At 32.5% G+C, this 20,152-nt stretch overlaps 1 protein-coding gene and 1 long non-coding RNA gene across 2 annotated transcripts; both read right to left on the bottom strand.

Moving 5' to 3' along the window:
* Positions 1-502: 502 nt before the first annotated feature.
* Positions 503-3,108, bottom strand: LOC111716953 (uncharacterized). Its single transcript, XR_002768639.1, has 3 exons — positions 3,044-3,108; positions 2,297-2,366; positions 503-607 (listed from the first exon to the last, which is right to left on the bottom strand). It is a non-coding gene; the product is annotated as an uncharacterized LOC111716953 (long non-coding RNA).
* A 447-nt stretch (positions 3,109-3,555) lies between these two features.
* LOC111716954 (L-threonine 3-dehydrogenase) lies at positions 3,556-19,460 on the bottom strand. The gene is made up of 10 exons (XM_023492467.1): positions 19,252-19,460; positions 18,655-18,744; positions 18,012-18,139; positions 17,831-17,889; positions 17,087-17,149; positions 16,863-16,906; positions 16,161-16,246; positions 7,489-7,613; positions 3,894-4,015; positions 3,556-3,666 (listed from the first exon to the last, which is right to left on the bottom strand). The coding sequence occupies exons 1-10, from the start codon at positions 19,309-19,311 to the stop codon at positions 3,556-3,558; spliced, it is 888 nt and encodes a 295-aa protein (XP_023348235.1). The 5' UTR covers positions 19,312-19,460.
* Positions 19,461-20,152: the final 692 nt, after the last annotated feature.

Here is a 20,152-nt window from a genome sequence, read left to right as displayed (position 1 = left end):
AAAACTCTGAATGTTTAAAAACGGGGAAACAAATGCTGAATTATATTTCTATACTATATATATTTAAAAGTGTGCAATTCAACTTCCTTGTAGGTTGATTTGTTTTTCACTAAGGAAATTCAGTGTATGTTTACATACGTTAACAACAAGAATGAGATTTCATGACGACTGTACGTAATTTGTTTTCTTATTTTCATAATTGAATGCAAATAATTCTTTTTGTACCAAATCATTGATGTTAATTCAAAACAGAAGACTTGAGTTTAACTTGGGATTGACAAAAGAGTTTCAATATTTTCTACTTAACTGTTAAGTGTTCATAACACGATATTATACAGTATCAACTTATGAAGTTACACTGCTTTTTATTCTTAAATAAAAGGAAAGAGAAGTTCAGTTTTATGTTAAACGGGTTATTCTTAACCATAAAAAACCTTACTACCTTAGAACTAAACTTTTTTATTAAACTAAAATTAGACATAAAAGATCTTTATTTCGCATATTTTTCATATTTTTCACTTTTTACTTATTAATCTCCACCCCTGAGATCAAAAACAGCTTTAGAAATCTCGCCTGCTTTTAGGACTTTCAGTGCTCTTTCATACTCCTTAATACAAACATTCTTAACATTTTTTAATTAAATAGATTTTTTGCTCACAATATTTTTAGTATTCTAGAAATTACAAAAAGTTTTCTGTAAGATTGTATTTTGATAAAAAAAAATTAAGAACAAAATATTATTTGAAAGAAACTGTAATAATATTTTAGTAAAGGAATGAAATAAAAAAATTGATTTTTAAACTTTTGGTTATATTTTTAGCAAAGGAATTGAGTTTTAGCGAAAAAATACGAAAATTTTCGGTCGCATTTTGCAAACTTTTTGCGAAAATGCGAAACTATTTTTGTGAAAACCACGAGTTTCAAAGCTGTAACAATTAAGTGCTCAACAATTATGTGGAGTTCTGGTGCTCAATAGTTGAAGTTTTATTATGTCATTTAATAATTTCTCTTCCTTTATTTTAATAAATGTTTGATGAAGAGAATTTGATTTCACTAGCTAGCTTAAGTTTCTGACTGTCCGTCCACAATGCATAAGTTCAATTTTTGCATTATTTTTTTGTGAAATTTTCGCATTTTCTATTTTGCGAATTTTTTTGCATTTTTGCGAGCGAACGAGATGCGAAAATGAAGCGAAATGGTCGTGAAAAATGAGAAATTTTCGCGAAATGCTTTTTCCTTTTCGCTGGAAACCCTATTCCAAACTCAAATGTTCTGGGGATTAGAAAATCAGAGTTTAAATACAGGGTTACCCACAAAGGATGAGACTGTAAAGACGACCAGAAACTCATTAAAGATGACAGTCCCAGAGTTAATTTGCGTATTTTGCCTAATATATCCTAATGCAGCTTATTCAATGATTTAGCAAAGAAACAAAAAAATTACAGTTGCAGGTAATCGTGAATATATGAAATTTCTAATATTTTCATTGGAAACCCCCAGATTTTCATTCGAAACCCCCAGATTTTCATTGGAAACCCCCAGATTTTCATTGGAAACCCCCAGATTTTTATTGGAAATCACCAGATTTTCATTGGAAACCCCCAGATTTTCATTGGAAACCCCCAGATTTTCATTGGAAACCCCCAGATTTTTATTGGAAACCCCAGATTTTCATTGGAAACCCCCAGATTTTCATTGGAAATCTGGGGGTTTCCAATAGTAATTCAATGATCTTCCACATTATTGATCAAAGATAAAGGTTTCCAAATGCTTATTATTTGGTAAGGGTAGCAATTTGTTTGAAAATTTAACTTGATCTTTTTCTCAGTATTAAAAAACAACACAAATTCAGAAAATGACTGAAAGCGGGTTTTGGGGCAGAAACACTATCATGAAGTGGACATGATCCCTTTTTAATGGAGAGTCATTACGACAAGAGAGCCCAAATTTAATGAATTTGAGCCGCTTCTCAAATCCGCCAAAACCGGTTTCAATTAAGCGCTGGTTTAATCTTGAAACATTAAATATAATTTCTAGAGGAACCAACCAAATTTGTTTCGCATCTCAAATTTAAGCCGTAGCTAAAATTCTTCAATCCTCTTAATAATAATCCTCAGGGCCTTCAAAAAATTTCAAAACTAAATGTCAAAATATATCTGACGAATACTACTTGTAATCCATTAATCATGTGATCTAATTTATATTTTAAAGTGGGACAGACTGGACAGTATTTATGGTGAGTCTTTTTATGGTTAAAAATAATATGACATTTTGATTAAACAAATTTTTTTGTTACCTGGAGTTGAAAAACTTTTACTCCAAGCTTTTTAAAGTTTAGATATCTATCTCCCATATTGGCCGCCAAACTGAAAAGAAACGTGTAGATCATAGATTAATAACAATATAGATAGAACACTAGACGTCGTCGTTTCCAGATTTAGGGTTTTTTTTCATTTACAATAACCCTGAGGCAGAAGCCCAAAGGAGTTTCGCGCAGGCAGCGTTGAACTTCTAAACAGAGACAGAGCATGCACTTAACTCCTTTAATTCGCCAAAAAAAATCTTAAATTCTAAGTTAATATTTGGAACATTTAAATTCAAGAGCTTTGTATTAATTGATATTTAAAACTGAAACGTTAAACTAAATTTAGAAATTGAATAGATGTATAGCTTTTTGAAAGTTGTAAGAAACTAAGTTCTTGCCACAAGCTCCGATCTTTCATCTTTATACCTTAGAACTTGATACCGAAGACCTTTCATATTTCAAATTATGAATTGTGTTAGATAGAAGCGTCCAAGTTTGAAATAGTACAAGAATTCAGTTCCTTAAAAGACTTATCCTGCTCAAATCTTATTGCAACAAGAAAGGAATTCGATAGTGTACAACTTTGATAGTTCAAACTTATTTTATTTGATCTAACATAATTTCTTGTTTGAAATATCTAAAATCTACAACGTTTGGGTGCAAAGATTAGAAAATATGAGTTTGTGGCAAAAACTCAATTTCTTTAGAAGTGGAAAGCTTTCATTTGTTCTTGTTTACCTCAGTGACTCCGAATATGTATTTGGGTTGACAAGGCAGCCAATGATGGTCAATTCTTTTCTAAAACAAGAATTCATCATATTTTTATACGTTAATAACCTTTAGACCTTTTCTTCTTAATATAATAAAATTGTGTGTTATCCTCAGCTTTTTAAACATTTCACGACTTTTAAAAATAATAACACTATTTTTCTTCACATATTAAACTATAGAAAATAATATCAAATTTTTTTTGTTTTTCTTGTGTGAAATTCAATTATTTTTAAATTTTTAAATTAAAATTTTATTTTCTGGGGTCTTGTAAAAATCAATACTTTTTGAGTTATGTAAAAAAACTAAAGGAATAGGGTTAAGATCAAACATTGATCTCCATATATCATGCAGATCTTCTGATTAACTTTATTCCTCCTAGATATCCCTCATGTTAAACCCTTAGGAAAAACTTTAATTGAGGGATCAAGCATATATCCTCAATTTTAAAAATGCTTACTTAAATATTAAAATCAAGCAATTTAAAGAAGTTCTTGCCTAAAGACCTCCTCAGGAAAAAGGTCCATTGCTGCCCCGGTTGGAGCGCAACCAAATATAACAATAACAGCTTTTCTTGCAGACATAGATATTCCCTGTACAACAGCATCTCATCTTTTATACATTAAAAATAACATGCTTTATTTTATCATAATTTGAATCAATAATTTTAATTTGTCACCACAGCTTACTGCTCAAAAAAAGCTGTAAAGATATTGGAAAAAAATACCCCTCTGCCCTCTACATAAGCCCCATATTGAGAAAATTATTTTTGTGTAAAATTTAAATGTTAAATCAAATGAAAATAACGAAAAATTCACACTTTCTGCAGTGCTGGAGGATACCCGGAGCACTCCACAATGATATCAAACCCATCCTGCTCATCATCTACCCCATCCTCTTGGGAGTCAAGCTCTCCAGGAGTCAATACTCTGCATCCTGTACCTTTGTAAAAAAATACCGTAGTAATCCCTATATTTGTTTTCCTGAATATAAAATATTTATATTAAACTCAATCTGTAACATAGATATCTAAATACACATCCTTTGGAAAATACTATGCTTTGATTACAGTGAGAGAGTTATTTGTTCCTAATTTGAACAAACAAGATACGTAGATCATGCCCATTAGTTTGGCATTGATAGTTTGGGCACTTGTGTCCCTTTTGACATTGAAGCCTATGAGATGGTGCCAGTTGGTTTGGCATTGATATTTTTCGGTGCTTGTGTCCCTGTTGACATTGAAGCCTATGAGACCATGGCTGTGTTTGACATTGATAGATTCGAGAGTTGTACCTGGATTGAAGCAGTTTATGGAGTAGGGCATTTACTACAAAAGTGGTGGCAGCAGCAAGAAAAAGGAACCCTAGTTAAATGCCACAAACTCCAAGGCAGAAAAGTACAGTGATTTACATGGTTTTACTGGTAATAAGAGAAAGTGTGTCAGAAGAAACAGCAACATGTTAAGACTGCAAACAGAGTTAAAAATGAACAGTTAATAGGGTTTAACAGTGGACAGTTTTAGTAAAGAATCAGATACCAGAAGACCAACCATGAAGGAAACCTTCAGCGCAAGGAATTGGAAGCCCTGTTGAAGAGATTGGAAAAAGCTGAGTTAATACAGAGAAAATAAGAAGAACAAGAAAATAAGAAGAACAAGAAACAAGTGAAAGCAATACTGGAGCAGAGTGGGAAGATGAATGAAATACAACAATGCTAGGAACATCTAGAGGGAATATAGAAAGCTGGGAGAGCAAACTGAAGTGCATACAAGGAGATGTGTGAAATTCAAGCTATTATTGAAAAAATGGAGGATATCATTGAAAGTGCTCCCAAACCTAGTAGAAACTTGGAGAAAGTGTTTGAATGGTGCGGGAATTTGGAAACTCATCTGATTAACTGTAAAGGGAAACAATCCCAAATAAAGTTTTGAAATGGATGCTACAGTCCTGGATCATCAGACCATCTAGGAGATAGATAGTGCTGTTATTCTCACAAGAGAAATATGAGGAATGTTGGAAACAGGAATGCTTAAACAAGAACAGGAATTCCTAGACAAGAAACAGGGAAGTAGTAAAGATACCAGAGCATATTAAGCTGAAAAAGGAAGTTACAAGAGAAGCCTGCTAGAATTTAAAGATAAAATGATCATGGGACTGTATGATGAAGAGTGGATGGAAACATGCAGTTTTTTCATGCTGGAAGAACCACTACAGGAAATCGAGATAAAAGCAATACTAGACTGCCAACTATTCTCTGATAGATATGAGATAAAAGATACATATACAGACAGTTTTTAGACATTGAAAACAACAAGAGAGTGGAGAAAATGAGGGGAACAGGAAATATTAACACAGAAAGTTCTGAAACAGCAGAAAATAGCAAGAGAGATCATGGTCATCAAGGAAACAGTTTAACCCAGAAACAGTTTCCTGTGATAATGCAGAAAAAGGGATTGCAAACACAAGGGACAAGAATGGTATGAGGATTTAAAGAAGCATTTCCTAGAATGAGAAAAAAAATAATCCAAATGGGATTACAAGAGATGGAAACAAGAAACCAGCTATTACGTCGGATACAGTTTTGACAGAGAATGTTCGAATGATGAATGTCTGAAAACCCTAGGATCGGAAGATGTTAATCATGCAGAAAAGAAGGATACAGATTTGAAAAACATTTCCGACAGTTAACCTGAAAACAGAAGTTTCCAGGAAAGATACAAGGGAAAGTGATGAATTGGAAAGATCCTGAGTTTGAAGAATAAGAATAAAATGAACAATGATGGAGAAGTCATGATGAATGACAGAGAAGGAGATCAAATATATCTGGAAGAAGATGAAGAAGAGAGAGCAAGGATTGAAGGACTAAAATACCAAGCATATCAGAGCCTGCGATTAAAAAAAATCGGGAAAATACGACTCAGGTCTAAGCTGTCTTTAGGCCTTATTTACGGCTTGAGCTTTTGGATTAAAGCTGTATCTTTTTTCAATAAAAAACCAAGGTTGGTTTATTTTCACTGGGCCTAACTCCTTAAGTTGAGCCAAAGATTTTGCATCTGTTAATGACATGACACAAGCTGTTGTCACAGTTGGATTGAAGATTGGGTCTTAAAGTCGGTTTAAGGAATTACATCTTGAGCCAAAGTTTTTAAATCACAGGCTCTGGACTGGTTAGACCGAGTACACAGAGAATGTTCTGTTTGAGAGAACAGAAGATTGAGTTTATATAGGTAGGTTTTTGAGTGATGAAGATAAAGATAAAATTAAAGCTTTACTAAGTACTGAAGAGTTTTTAGCAATCAGGAAGTAAATTTTAGCAATGGAAACATCATTAAACAGGAAGTGCAAAAATACTGCTCTGAATCAGATTAAGAAAACTAGAAAACAGAAAATCCATGCTGCCAAAAGAACAAGGATCAGGTCAAGAGCTAGTATTTCAACAAGAATAAAATGGTTTACCAGGCAGTATACAAGCTATATGCATGCAGAGACATGAAGATAAAAATAAAACATTAACAGAAACAAGAAATTATGTATGAGAATCAGATTATCCTACAGAAGAAAGTAAGAAGGAATTTATTCATGAAAGCTTCAAGATAGATGAAATGAGATATTAAACTAAGACAAAAAGTTGAAAGAGCAGGTAGTGATACTGTAATTGGAAAAATTTTCGGAACATTACAGAGAAACAAATGTTTTAGAATTTGTCATCCATATGATGAACGTTTGCCGGATACCCGTCTGCTATACAATTACACAGCATGAATCAAGAAAAGCATCAACATCAAGAGAAACATCAGGAGCAAAAACGTTACACCATGATGAACATGCTGAGCATAACAACTGAGAAACAAATACCTAGATCAGAAACAAAGTCAGAAGAAAGTAATCAAGATCAAGAGATACAAGCAAACAAGGTAAAGGAAGGGTAATAGTAAAACCAAGGTAATTAGAAAATGAGAGAAAAATCCACAAGAAAATGAAGATTTATAAGAAAGGAAGAGAAATTACAGTACCAATGAAGTTAGCAAAGGAGAGAAAAATCAACAAGAAAATGAAGATTTATAAGAAAGGAAGAGAAATTACAGTACCAATGAAGTTAGCAAAGGAGAGAAAACTCAACAAGAAAATGAAGACTGAAAAGATAGTTTGGGGTGCATGTTTCCCTGTTGACATTAAAGCCTATTATATCATGTCCATTGATTTGGAATTGATAATTTGTGGTGTTTGTATCCCTGTTGACATTAAAAACTAGGAGATCATGCCCATCGGTTTGGCATTGAAAGTTTGCTCTCTCTTCTTGTGTGCCTAATTTTTCCATAAGCAACCTCTTTTAAGCTAGGTTTGTCAGTAGCTGATTAAAAATAAAATATTCATTGTTATACTTGAAAGTGAGTGAGACTGAAGTTATAAACTAACCTAATCCCTTGACAATATTCCTCCTTCCCTCCTTGGGTTCGGAAAGAGTAAGGTTTCTGTATCCATGGTAGTGAAACATGGAAACCCACAGGTTTCCAACTATGCCTGCACCAGTGATGAGAATTCTAAATTACACAATATGCATTTAACAAACAACAAAGGATAAAATTCCATTAAATTTAACAAACATATTTTTGGTGAAAAAATAATGTAAAGATTGTCTAGTCAAGGAGGGATGATAGTTATTGATGAAAACAAATGATATTGATACTGAACTTTGCAATCAATCTAGTTTGCACTGTAAATATTAAAACAAAATAAAATTTACAAAATTTTTGGAAAATGGAACTGCTGCAATTTTTTTAATACATTATTCCTAATTTATGAAAATTTTGAAAACTGTAGAATTAAAAAAATCCTTATTTTGTTTTTGTTTTTATAAGAAAAATTGAATTTAATTGGATAAATATAAGAATGTTTGTTTACTAAAGTATGCCACCTCTTCTGAGTCATGATTATTATGAAAAAGTGTTCAGGAATGTAAGAATTTCTTAAAAGCTGTAGCACATGACCAACATCGTGTTTGCCACTTAGCGGCGGAAAATGACAACTTTGGTGCTACACATGCAAGATGTATTATGTAAAAAAAGAGTATGAAACCTCTTTAAAAACTTTAACATTTAATCTGATTCTCATTTATTTAAATTGAATAAGATCTAACAGAAACAATAAATTTGAGCTAAAATATATGTATTCCATATGATTTTAGAGCAACAAATTTATAAATACAATAAAAACACTGTCAGGATTATCATGTTCATCTTCATGCTGTTTGGTCACAAACATTGCACAGCCTGTTTACTTCTCTTTTTTTCTGACTCCTTCTACAGCAACTGTCACTGGCAGTTTATTTGATCCTTCTTTCATTTTCTAGCTTCTTCCACAACAGCTGTAGTGCAGTTACTTTCTTCTATTTTCTAGATTTTTCACAACCTGTACTGCCTCAATCCTGATCTGAAATGAAAAACAATTAAACAAATTGTGTAAACAAATTCCTTAATTTGTTTTTATCTCCCCCCCCCCTCCTTCTAAATACATTCACCGATGTCTACATTCTATATTTACATTCGTAAGAAAGAATTCAATTTAGTTTATTTCATGGTACCAACAATGAAGAGTTTAGATGTGGGAGATCATATCTACGCTGTCGTATATACTACATCGTTTTTACAATAGATCTTGATGTGGACTGTTAAGTATGCCACCAGGACCTGCATCAGACATGATGATTGTAGCTCTATCCAACTCTGGCGAAGCCCGTCATTTATACAATGCGGTAAAACCGAGTTTGGTTATTTTTCTAGCTGGGCAACATCAGGATAGTCATTGATGGCCAATATGTAACAGACTCAGAAGTCATTCTGCAAATTTAGAGAACTTGAGGTAATTTTGCGGGGCTGACCGCATCTGTGGACCCATGCTGATCATTTGAACCTATAAAGGCTTTTAAAATAAGGGATGATAAACTAGTTCAATTACAATGCATTAAAATTTTCTATAATTTATTATAAAATATCAAAATTGTTTTCATTAGTTCGAAAAAGTCATAAATTGAATTGACTATTATTCAAAATAGTCATAAATTGAATAGATTATTTTATTAAAAATAGAATAAATTGGTTGGATTCACAACAGGCTCCTCAACAAACAAAACAAAGGTGTTTGACGATATTAGCATGGTGGGGAAATGGTTGATAATTCACATGATTTATTCATGACCCCTCGTTATGTTATACTTAAGGTTTCCACCGGAATTCCGGGTCATGGTTTACATACGGAAATGATCCGGAAATTTTTTCCATTTCCATTATGGAAAAGATTCTGGAAATCTGGAATTCCAGAACGATTTCCAGAACGAGTTTTTTCCGTAAACCGGAAATTTCCAGGACGTTGTTCTGGAATTACGGAAGGTTACGGAATAGTGTTCCGGAAAATTCCGGTTTATGGAACAATTGTTCCGGAATTTTCTGGAAAAAGGTTCCTTGAGTCTAATTGATGTTCTTACAAAGCAAATAGGTTAAATAGTAACTTATAAAATCACTTTTAAATTGGTCTGTATACAGTATAGTTTATACTACGTAATTGCCATGTCTCATGTTCATTGAACTATTTAGAGTCATAATTTAAGTCTAAAAAAGTCATCCTCTTATTCCAGAGTTTTCTGGTTCTCACTCTATTTATATTATTTTCTGTTAAAAGATCATCAAATTCTTGCCTCCGCTACATCACCCCCATGATCTTTTAACGACCTTATTGCCTCGTTAGGTGTTGAGTGATCTTAATATTCACTTCCTTGCACAAAAATGTTCACACTTCTTACAGCGTCTTTATCCATCCATGCACATTGCAAAGGATGGAGAAGATAACTAGTGGTTCTTGGCCCTTGGTTTATTATGACCAGCCTTGCATGTTCTGATCCCAATCCTAGCTACCCATCTAGCCAGTGACACAGCTGGGATGGCTCCTGCACAAGTTATAGCAAAACTGAGAGCATACCAGATTGGAGTTACAGTTCTCACTAGGAAATAACCATAGCTCCGACCCAGGGTACCTATATTGAAGAACTGAAATAGCTCATTCTCACTACCCCTGGAACTTGCTGTAATGCTTGAGTTTGACGAGATCTGTGGCACTACAGGGGCATCTGACGAGATGCTGCTACCCTGAACATTCCCCTGCTGATGAATACCAGTGGTCTGAGCATGGAATTCATCAACCAGTTCATTCTGTAACTGTTTGGCGGGTAGCTCAAACTGTGATAACTCATCATCGAGGTCTTTAATGGCTTCAGGAGGTAATTTTTGCAATTGGAACAGTGGATCTATATCTTTTTGGCCCAGTCTTTNAAACACTAAACCTATCAATTTAATGAGATTCCAGGTCTTCTGTGTGCACAAGTACATCACCAAGATAAGCCACAATTCCCCGGCTTCCTAAAATGTCCACGAGCCTCTGAACAAACCTACAATATGTTGCCCCTGCATTTTTAAGACCGAAAGGCATGAGGGCAAACTGGTAAAGCTAGAACATAGTGGCAAATGCAGTAATTGGGCGCGATTTTTCCTCCACCAGTATCGCCTGATATGCCTGAGCCGCATCCAGGGTGGAAGAATATTTAGATTTACCTAGAGAATTTAAAATTTCAGAAATATTAGGGGTTGGAAAGCTATCGGTCACAGAGAGAGAATTTACCTGCCTAAAGTCTAAAACCCAGCTTGTCTCACCTGACTTTCTTCGTGACCAGGACCAACGGAGAAGACCAGGGAGACTGTGAGGGTTCTTTGACTTTGAACAAAAAAAAAATTAGGTGTCTATTTTCAATGCCGTGTAATGCGCTGACTTACTGTAATAGCGGTCTTCATATTACAGTTAGGGTGGAACCGAAACCTGAGAAAACTATATCATGCAATATCTAAGATGAATGAGTATTAATGAAAGGGTTTCCAATTGTTTTAACTTGTCACCATGTTGCATATCAATAAATTGCAATAGGGAGATATATTTCACTCCTCAAAGAGATCAAACTACAAAGAACTCATTCACTCGATATTAAACGATATACGGTACAAATACTTTATTAAGTGTAAAAATACAAACTGATAATGATACTAATGGTAAAATAATATTGAAGTTGAGAGGGTAGAGCTACAGATCTCCAACTCAGTCTCGTAACTTCTAGCTGAGATGGTTGATCACTAACTGCCCGCTCTCCGGGTATCAGTTGACCTGCCAGGCTAGATCTGGAAATCCCTAGTTTCCAACTTTAAGAGCTGAATACCCGTTTGTTCACCCTGGGCCCCTCTCCAAGCGTCAGGTTAACAATCTTTGGTTTCCCTCCAGCATTGTTCTATTTATAACTTTATACAACCAGGATTAGAATATTTTCAATCCTGAATTTTCCGTTAAAAGATCATCAAATTCTTACACTATTGCTTTCTCTGCCAACAGATAATCCCATCACTCCTTTCTTCAGCATCTTGTTATTCTCAATACTTGATAAGGAAGGGTTCATTACTCTCTTAAGTTTGTTGTCAGGCCGCCTCCACTCCTGATTCAATGCACCCTGTGGCCTGACTTGTTCTTATCTATTCCACAATGTTCCATGGTTAGGGTTGCATAGTTACCCAGAGTTCAATCCCCTTGGACTTGTTAGGCTTCATGTATAGATTGCATTTGTTATGTGCATCATTTCTTCAGCTGGGAGTAATGATTATGTACATGGGAGAATGACCCTTGGTGGGTTAACAATACTCATTGGTACAGCTACTTTTCAAGATCTTGAAGATTCATCCTGTGTAAAGCACATGTAAATTACATGGAAATATTCTGTTAAAGTTCTCACATTCTTTCACATTTTTGCATGTAACATATTTATATATCAGAAATCAACTATGTATATATCACCCTGCCCCCCCACACCTTTCCCAGGATTTAAAAAATGTAGTTTTTTAATAATTTTGGTCAGTAATATGTCATCAGAACTTCCACTAATGGCAGTGCAGTATTGTTGTCACATGCCCAACAAACAAAACACAGGTTTTCAACGAGATTAGCATTATGGAGAACTGGTTGATAATTCACGTGATTAATTCACATACCCTCCTTGTGTTATACTCATGGTAAATCTACTTTTCACAATCTTGAAGATTCCTCCTGTGTACAGCACGGGTAAAAAACGCGAAAATATTCTTTGAAAATTCTCGTTGTTATTTCACATGTTGTACACGTAGCAAAATAAACCAGTGCAAAATCTTGCATATTCCTATCGTGTTAAGCTTGAGTAATGCAATGCCAGAATTTTTAGATCTTAATTCTCGTAATTATCATGTGTACTATATTTGAGATAATTCTATAGTTCAATTCTCGTAGTTTTTTCACATGTTCTGCTCGTAGAAAAGATACCAGTGCAAGCTCTTGCATATTCCAAACGTGTTAATCATGAGTAATGGAATGCCAGAATTATCTAGATTTTAATTCTTGTAAATATCACGCGTAAAATATTTGAGATATCACGGGAAGAATTTCATCTTTCATTTTTAACAGAGTTGCAAAATCACAACACTTGGTGTCTCTGCTCATCTTTTAGAAACTAAAAGTTTATTGTAGTAAAATGAAATATTTCAACTGACATAAATTTTTCAGATTATAACAAGCATGAGCATAGTATAGAAAAGTTTCACATTGAATTTTGTATTGTATTTCTCAACAACCCCTTTTTGGAATATCGATATTTTAGATATATACAGGAAGGAGAATTCATATAATTATGAACACATTAACATAATTGAACATTATTTAGACTTGAAATATCACTTTGTGATAAGAAAAGTTTAAAGTTTACATGTTCAAGATGTTTAATGTAAAAGATATAAACTAAAATGTTTAGTTTCTAAACATTTTGTAATAATTATATACTTTTACACAGTATATTTTATAATATATTTATATATCAGAAATCAATTATGTATCCCCCCTTTCCCAGGGTTTTTAAAAAGGTAATTAAAGTAGATGGGAGAAAAATAATTTTCCCATGTAAAAATCCCGTGTTCATCTCGTGAAATAAACTCAAGTTTTCCCCATGTAAAAACTCGGTCCTAGACCCGTGATCAAATCGTCGACAATCACCTCGACAACACGTGAATTATCACGGGATAATGACGGGTCACTCTTGTAAAAATGAAAAAGTTTAAGCGTTTAAATACATAATTTGTTTTCAGTTATGGCTAAAACCCACAGGGGGGACAGGGTGTACATAAGGTTCTGTAGGAAGGGTAAATTTTTTGAATGTGATGTTCTACGCACGCCAAATTTTTTTAACCCCCCCTACAAAAATATCATTATGTATATCAAATTATTGGTTTTAGTTGGGGTTGATTTGCATTTTCCACTGATTTCTGGCATACAAACTCCATCAGATAAAGGCTCAATTTCCTACCTTGCTTTCACCTTTTTTTCTATCCTTCATTATAGTCATTCATTTTACATTAACTACAAAGATCTGTAAAAAACTGAATTTATTTTATGTTCCTCGCCAGTATGTATCCCAAATATATCGTTTTACACAATTACGTCTGCTATTTAGCATCAAGACGATATAGTTCAACTAGTGTAATACTGACGACGAACTTTCAATGTTCACCGTCAGTACAATCGTAGTTTGTTTCCCATATTACTTTCTTTGACATTATACCATTGTTACATAAAAACTTTTTAATGCATGCTCATCAGATTTTTCTCATTAAATGCTCCAATATTATGCAGATGAATTTTAAAAATAAATCCTAGTCAAAGACTAAATACAAGCAATTTATTCTCTACACTCCTCAATTTGTTTGTCTTGCAGGACAAATCCGAATTTCCAATTAATGGAAAAAATGAAAATGATAAAATGTATCCGTATGATTTATCTAATTTAAATATATGTACACATTATTATCGTAATACAATTGTATTTAGTACATGTTGATATTTTTGTACAATTAATCTTGTAAACTATAATAACCATGATACGTAAATAAATATCTAGATTTTAAAAGAATTTATTTTAAGTAACATAAAAAATAGTTTTACTCTAAGAGGAAAAAGATGTTACTTTTTTAAATCTTTAGAAAAGCTAGTCTGCTAAACTTTGAAAAAATATTGTCTTGGTTTACATTCTAATTTCTATTTTCTAAAATTTTCCTGTTGTCAATATAGCGAATCTATGTAAGAAAGTCCAGGGAAAAAAGTTTCCGAAAAAAAAAACCTGGAAATAATAAAGTTCGAATTTACTCAAGTCCTTTGAAAAAATGTCACTGGAAATAAAGTCCTGTGTTTTGGATTCCTGGGACGTTTTTCCTATGGGGGCTGCCAAACAAGTCTCAGGAAATAAGATCTTAGGAAAAAAAAGTCCTGAAGAAAATAAATCTGGGGAAAGAAAAACCTAGAAAAAAAGTCCTAAGTCTTGGGAAATTTGAACTCAGTAATTTAAGTCTGCGGAAAAAAAGTCCTAAGAAAAGTTGTGTATGAAATCCCCCATACAAGTGTACTATGTACATCATATACAAGGCTAGTTTTATATTCTTAAGTAATATGAAAAAGAAAATGCTAACTAAACTCGTGATAAATATATATATATGTAATAAATATATTTATATTTCTTTTTTGAAAATTATTTACCCTTGCCATTATACAGTCTGAGAGGTTTCCAAAAACGGACTTTTTTCCATGTGCAATTTGGAAAATAAGGTTAAGTCTGAGAAGTTTTCATAAAAAGGACTTTTTCCATATTGAATATATATATAGCCAGGGGTGTTTAAATATCAAGCCCCTGAAAACCTACAATTATTGATAGGATTTTTACAACCAGGACTTTTTTTCCAAGGACTTTTTGTATAAAAGTCCTAGAAAATAAAGTCTCAAATTGGTGGGACTTTGTTTCTGGAGAATTTTTAATAATAGGACTTTTTTCCACAGGACTTTTTTAGTGTGAAATTTTAGGACTTTTTTCCAAGGTTTTTTTTGACGGTTACCCATTAAAGTATGTTAAGATCTTGAATACTCTAATTAGGGTTTCCAATGCAAGTGGATTTTACTTGCGTGCAATTGCAAGCCCTTGCGTTCAAATGAATTTAATTGCGTGCAATTCCATAATAATTGCGTGCAAATAAACGCAACGGAATTGCACGCAATTCCGTCCAACTTTCTTGTTTTGTGTTTCAATTTTTTTTAATAAAATTAATTATTGCGCAATTCCTTTCAACAACAAAATATTCAATTTAAACTTTGGCTGTGGCATACCATAAACTGAACTTCACTAACATTTCAGTCTCAAATGCTTAAAAAAAATTGAATTTAAACTTAATATTTTGTTTTATAATATTCCTTTGTAGCATGATAACCAGAAAACTCTGGCATAGAAAGACAACATTTTAGACTCAGCCAGACCCATGTAACTGGATAAGTGATTTAAGTTACTAATCAATTTTGTTTGACTTGTAACTATAACATTAAATACACTGTGATGTTGTCTTTCTGTATCAAAGTTTTCTGGTTCTCACTGTTCAAAATATCTAATTTTGATTAAACGAACCTTACAATTTTAAACAAAAAAAATTTCCATTTTAAAGTTTATCAAATGCTAACAAATGAAAAATGTATCATATTTAATTGTTAATTAGTAGCTTAACCCCAAGAAACTTTAAAATTTGAAAACTGTTGAAACAAGTGACACTCGGGCCTCGATTACTTTAAAATCAACAGAGATATTAAATTCCATTCTTGTATCTGCTGCATTAATTTGTAAGTCAAGCAGTTAAAATTATTGATTCCTTTTTCACAATTAAAGCGCAATTATGCGCAATGAAATGGCGCAAGCGGAAGCAACCATTGCACGCAATTCCGCACAATTGCGCGCAACAGAATTCCGATTGGAAACCCTAACTCTAATATGGAAATGACATTATTTAGAAGTAAAAAGGATGGGGGGGGGGGGGTAATTACCTCCAGGATTCTAGGAGGGGTACCCTAATAACCCCTTCTATTTCCGCCACTAAGGGGGGAGGGAGTATGCAACACCCCTCCCCCTAATTGTGATTGGTTCAAAAGTTGCCAAATGTAAGCTAAGAGTTAACCTTGCTCCAGGTAGATAACTGGTTAGAGAGCTCTGCAGTCTACTCCAACCATGAAGAATACAAGACAAAGGTTCACAGAGAACTCCCTATACAAGTGTACAGTGTACTCATGTGAAACTTGATTTAGCATGATCAGCATCTGGCTCTTAAAAAATCAATCGAGTATTGTTTGTTTTACTTCCATCTACCTAAATGTATAAAATCACATAATTTTTGCTGAAAAAATAGAATAGGAATAAAGCATGTTCAAAATAATTAAACAGATATTTATTTTCAAGTTTTAAATCAAAATAATGATGATTGCTTTTAATGTAACTGATAAACTTATTTTTCTCCAAAACTAAATTCAATCTTTGGCTTATATTTCAAAAATATTATGAACAATAAAAATGATGCACATACTCATTAAGTTTAAAGGGCGCCAATAACCAAATAATTTGCACTTTGTAACAAGAAAATTGCAAAATAGAATATTTTATTTTATGGAGATCTGTAATGTGCATGGAATAACAGTTAAACCCAAAGTTAACATGTAGCATGGAAGGGGAAATGTTGTGGCTTAGGGCCAGGCCGCCTTCCCTCTCCCACTCATAGTGCTGGGCAAAGTTAACAAATTGTAAATATCTGAGACAGTTGAAAATAGAATAGAACTCTTTTGAATAAAACAGTTTTGAAAAGGTTTATTAGAAAAAAAAATTTCACCAATTCCAAAGAGAGTGAAGGTGGAAGAAGATGCACTTGATCTCCTGGATCAAAATGAATGATTAGGAATTTAAATTTTATGAATAAATGTTGTCTAATCACTTCTCCTCAACTTTTTAGGTTGTACAAGAGAAGTAGTTTAACTTTGTCTATGCGGTTGAACTGGTTTGGTCAAAAAAACTTTGAACATATACATGATATGTAAATTTCAAGTAGACTAAAACCTGGTACTAGACAAAATTCAGCCATGCCACCATCACGAAATACACCAACTCCATCTCGAGTTCCTGAAGAATGAACGATTAATCTCTTTTTTCAGATGAGCAAAAAATATTGGTCAATTCAGGATATAATTCTCTGCTTGAAGAAATGATTCCACCTCTTGATAAATAAGATTAGAGATTTTCCTGAAGATGAGAGAATAAATTTTACTTGACATGTTCATCTATAAGTTCTCAGCTCAGTGCATTTTCATTAAAATTTGAGTATTGTTACTTGTTACTAGGGTTGTTAAAAACATTGAAATAAAAGACAATTTTTCGCTTCGTTTTTATATTTTTTTAAAAACAATAGTTTTGTTTAAAAAAACAATCCTATTTGAAAACAATTGAGTTAATTTCAATTATTAGAAAGATAAGGTCATGAATAACCTGAATGTATTCTGACCTCAGATTTTCCGACCAAAAAATGTATTTTCTATGTAAACAATCATTAACGAAGAGTCTTTGTTAATGGTTGTTTATGAAATGCCGTTTTAAAAAACTACCCTCTTTAGAAAACGAAAAATGATCATTCTTTTAAAAACTATCATTATTTTAAAACAAAAACTATCCTTCTTGAAAACGAAAGTTTTTCATATACAATGTGTTTTAAGAAATCATTTCGTTTTTCATCTTTTCTTGTTTTTTCAAAACAAAACAAATGTTTCTTAAAAAAGTGGAAACAATTCATCCCTATTTGTTCCTTACCTCCATTTTGGCAATGGTTAACCTGCCCTCGTCTGCAGAATTTACAGCTATAACATGGTCTGAAAATCAGTTAAAGAAAGTTATCAACAAATTTTTTTGATCACATTTATCAACTAAGTTTTGTTGATAAAATATGCAAGAAACATTTCTAATTTTTAAAAACTTTCAAAACTATTAAAACCTGTTAGGATCAACTCCGACATGATCTCCTTTCTTGAAACCGGTAATGTCTGGCCCAACATCTTCAACCATCCCAGAGAATTCATGACCGATAGTAACAAACTTGTTACTACAATTCTTAAACTTACCCTGCAGAATAAGATGGAAAATAAATGGCAGTAAATTTTTACAAATAGTTTGTAGTTTAAAAAAATTGTCGTTTTGAAAGCTAAACGCTTACCAAAATACACCCCCAAAAAGGGTAATGGATCATTTTGAAAAAAGAAATCCAACATGATGTAAATTTGAATATTTAAGGAGGATGGTAAACTCCCAAATATTATGATAGGTAATATAATTTAAAGATTGCATTTTATTTAATATTTTTTAACAAAATCAATAATGTGAAAGATTGTGCTGTTTATATAGGTTTGAATGTACTTAATTCTGATTATTCCTTTAGGTCTTACTGCACTAGAAATGTGCAAGAAAGTTTTGTATAGAACCCACAATTCAAAATAGTCAGTTTTCAAAATTATGATGATGTAGATATAATTCATATTTGATCTGACACAAATTTTAAAGGTACCTTTTTGCATGGATGGCAGTTGAAACTACCCTTACAGTGGCTTTAATTTTTCCAAATAAATGATTTAAAAAACGACCTCTAATATATGAAGATCAGTCCCACAGAGTCCTGCAAAAGCAACTCTAATGAGAATGTCTGTAGATCCGGATATCTGAGGTTTTGAAATCTGAAATAAATGTTTATGATAGCTCTTACAAATTGCTAAGAGTAAAATAACAATAACAAATATTTAAAGCTTTTTAAAACTAATGTGAATACATAAGATTTAACAAATATTTTCTTTGTTTGATATTTTTTTCCTGCTTGATTTATGATCAGCCTAAGTTTAGATCTCTTTACTAGGGCTGGGCATGTTCCGACTTTTTTGAAAGTGTTCTGTTCCGTTCTAGAACGAGGGCCTTCAGCTAAATCGTTCCGTTCTCGTTCATAGATTGCCGTTTTCTTGTTAAAAAAAATTAAATTAATTTAAACAACAAACAGATAAGTCAATTTCAAGGATTCTAGGGCCAAAAAATAAAGCTGAACTGATTGAGACATTTTTTTAGGAACTCAAATGATTTCAAAGAAACATTTTCTTGCAATCTATTTTGGTCAGAAATTCTTGATTCCCCTGAACTTTGAAATTTAGGTGCAGTAAGATCTTCAAAATTTTGTATTTAATAGCTAGAAATACCTTTATAAACTTCAAATTCTCATTCAGGGCCAGTTTAGCATTGAATTGAAGTGCCTGCATGATTGTTGCACAAGTGGAAATATTTTCAGCCAACAGGTTATAAGAATCACTGTTTACTCTTTTATAGTCTGAATCTATTAGGGCTGGGCATGTTCCAACTTTTTCTAGCTGGTTTGTTAAAGGTTAGTTCCAATACTTAAAACACAAATATTTCAGTTAGCCCTTAATATGACAGGTAAGAACAGAATTTTTGTTCCGTTAACAGCATTTTCCGTTTTTTTTAATTACTGTTAGTTATAGATTTAAATTTTATTAACGGCGTTAAAGGAAAAAGTCCCAAAACTGGTAATGGCTCTAGTTGTATACAGTACAATACATTATTAATGGTGCAAAGCGCCCACAAAATTTGCTGATTGTTTAAGGAATCATTACTGGCGCAGCCGTTAGTGGTTATTTTAGTATTAATGGTTTTAAAATTGTTTAACGGTCTTTAGTATTATTAAATTAATAAAACTTCCACAAAAATTAAAGGTATTACTAATTCCAAAATTGTTTATACTAAACATTTGCTTTACTTAGTTTAGGCCTAATTATGCCTATGAGGCATTACACTGTAAATATAAATCAGCAACATTTTTTAAAATTTGTTTCTTAATTTAATTTTTTTTATATAATATTCAAAAATTATGTTTATTTGAAAATTAAAAATATTTTTTCCTTTTATTAAGTTTTTTGTAAAAGATATGTTTTTTCAACAAATGAAATTTGAAAAATTACAAAAATTTTGTAAAAACATATTCATTCATTGTTGATTAAAAATTAACTTATTTTGACATTGATTTGTAATTTTTTTTAATAAAAAAAAATTCTATTCTGATGTGATATGAAATAAATCAAAATT

This window comes from Eurytemora carolleeae, unplaced genomic scaffold (genome assembly GCF_000591075.1).
Source record: "Eurytemora carolleeae unplaced genomic scaffold, Eaff_2.0 scaffold2291, whole genome shotgun sequence".
In the NCBI taxonomy this organism is placed as follows: Eukaryota; Metazoa; Arthropoda; class Copepoda; order Calanoida; family Temoridae; genus Eurytemora; species Eurytemora carolleeae.
The sequence above is the reverse complement of the archived record's forward strand: the minus strand, read 5'-3'. Positions and strand labels throughout refer to the sequence as shown.

What these genes read in the sequence shown, in the direction of transcription:
- LOC111716954 (XM_023492467.1), bottom strand. Translation starts at nt 19,311, where the DNA reads ATGCAGGCACTTCAATTCAATGCTAAACTGGCCCTGAATGAGAATTTG. An exon ending in AGTTATCTACCTGGAGCAAG is followed by an intron (nt 7,614 to 16,160) that starts GTTAACTCTTAG and finishes TGTGTAATTTAG; the next exon opens with AATTCTCATCACTGGTGCAG. An exon ending in GAATATTGTCAAGGGATTAG is followed by an intron (nt 4,016 to 7,488) that starts GTTAGTTTATAA and finishes TTTTTTACAAAG; the next exon opens with GTACAGGATGCAGAGTATTG.